Here is a 2131-nt window from a genome sequence, read left to right on the forward strand (position 1 = left end):
GTGTAAACTCATCAATGAGAGGCTTAATTAGGACTAATTGCTGACCATGGTGTCCCCGTTAGTTGGCGTTTGAAGTGCAGAGATGGGGACAAACAATGCAAGTGAAAGCAGAGCATATGGCACCCATCCATAGGGATGGATTCCAGGGGGGTGGGGGTGGGGGGGGGGGGCACATATAAAAAAATGATCCGTTCAATAGGCCTACAACAATGAAGTGAACAACACAGGAAAAACTGTTATAATAATAATTTCCTTTGCGTCAATAAAGACATTCTAGCATAAAATGATCCAAAAAAAGCTGCGTCAAAATTCAGCACAATGCCGGAAAATGAAGGTTAGGATTGGTTACCTATGGGTGCCCATGCAATGGGTGAAGCCACAACGTCTGTACAAGACGCTGATTAAGAATTTGATGAATTTGTTACGTCAAGTGAGTTCATTTATTATGATTTGTGGACATGGATTGGTTTTACTGGGCTCTGGTCTCATACTAGGAGAGACTACACCAGGAGATCCGTACAATGAGTCGTGATAAGAGCCTTTAACCATAATGGATGACTCCCAACTTTATCAGTCCTTTCCTCCAGACCTCCTCCCGCCTTCGGATGAAAGACAGGATGATCTATTCATGTTGAACTGATCCTGCAATACAGATAATATCATCAGCTCTATCTTAAAGATACCCAGTGTTGTGTGTTGTTGTAACCTAGGAAACAAAGGCATAGCCCAGTGCTGCAGTATAGAAGATAAACTTTATTCAATTATAAATAGACTTTTTTTCTGAATTAAATACAACTTTCTATATCAAATATAATACAACATCAAATAAAAGCACTCTGGATTGCACTTGGTTGGACTCTTAAGTGTTTCAATGGGAAAAGTCTCTGGTTGACAGTTCTTCAGTAGAAGTGGGGGCTGCGGATCATGACGTGGGGGGGGTGGTGAGGGGGCATCTGCTGCTGCTGCATCACCAGCTGCGGGACTACCTGCAGCGGGTAAAAGACCCGGCCGGTGGCGGGGTAGTGGGGTCGCTGTCCGGCCAAGCGGTGATACTGCACCGGGGGCAGAGGCTGGAACATCAGGGGTGGGATGTGGGGAGCGAGGTAGTCCTGCACCTCCCGTTTCAACTTCATCCTCCTGTTCTGGAACCAGGTCCTCACCTGGAAGAAAGCACGAATGCAGTTAGAACCCAACCAGAGCAATGCAGACTCAGGGAATCCATCATTGGAAATGCGTTTAGTTGTGATGTGAGCCCTATTTTTTTTCTTCTTACCTGAGTTTCTGTGAGCTTCAGTTTCTGCGCCGCCTTCACTCTCTCTCCGGCATCCAGGTATTTGTGCTTGGTGAAGATCTTCTCCAGCTTGCCGATCTGCTCCGGGGTGAACTTGGTGCGCACACGGCGCTGCGCTGCGTCCTTCTCCATGTCACTTCCCTCAGAGGAAGCAGCCTCGCTCTCGTACCCGGAGGAATACCCGCTGATTTCTGAAACTGTAAGTGCAGGAAAAACCGGTTACAAACACCGCTTGTGCGTAAAGATCGAATCGTTGGTTTAAAGTTGTGGGCCTACTGCTGTACTTACTTGGCGAGGCGCAGCTTGTTGGATGGAAAGGGGAGCACATGAGGCTGGAGTCGTGCCCGCTCTCTCTCCCCGCTGGCTCCGTGGGTTCATCGGGCTTGGATGCTTTGGGTTTGGGCTGCAGGTAACCTTTGCCAAAAGCCGGCGGGCGCGGCTGCACCATGCAGGGAATGTGAGGTCTGCAGGTCGGCGCGGTATCCACGCCAGCTCCGTGTCCTTCCTCGGTCCGCGCAGTGTGCTGATGGCTCTGGGCCAGCCAGTCCACAGAAAAGTATTTCACCATGTTCTCAGTTCTGCTCAGTGACCTGTAAATCCGGCAGATGTCAGAGGGAGTGTGGGGTAGCAGCCTCTGGCCAGTGTCAGCTTTTATAGCGCCCTAGCCTTTGGTTTTCCCTATTTGCATATGTAGAGGCCCTTGTTAACGCCTGATCGATCCCGATGATTAGGGGTTAATGGCTCGTTATTGAAGTCTTTACATATCCTGTGAGTGTGTGAAGACCTGGCGCCGCCGAGTCTGTGAGAACCCTCCTGAGCTCATACATTTGTCCGCCCCGA

General features: G+C 49.5%; 1 protein-coding gene across 1 annotated transcript; it reads right to left on the reverse strand.

Annotated features, from left to right (window-relative positions):
* Positions 1-837: 837 nt before the first annotated feature.
* LOC117960961 (homeobox protein vent1-like) lies at positions 838-1925 on the reverse strand. The gene is made up of 3 exons (XM_034899292.1): positions 1580-1925; positions 1274-1488; positions 838-1160 (listed from the first exon to the last, which is right to left on the reverse strand). The coding sequence occupies exons 1-3, from the start codon at positions 1857-1859 to the stop codon at positions 900-902; spliced, it is 756 nt and encodes a 251-aa protein (XP_034755183.1). The 5' UTR covers positions 1860-1925; the 3' UTR covers positions 838-899.
* Between the last annotated feature and the right edge of the window lie 206 nt (positions 1926-2131).

The sequence above is a fragment of the Etheostoma cragini genome, chromosome 17 (genome assembly GCF_013103735.1).
Source record: "Etheostoma cragini isolate CJK2018 chromosome 17, CSU_Ecrag_1.0, whole genome shotgun sequence".
NCBI classification, from domain to species: Eukaryota; Metazoa; Chordata; class Actinopteri; order Perciformes; family Percidae; genus Etheostoma; species Etheostoma cragini.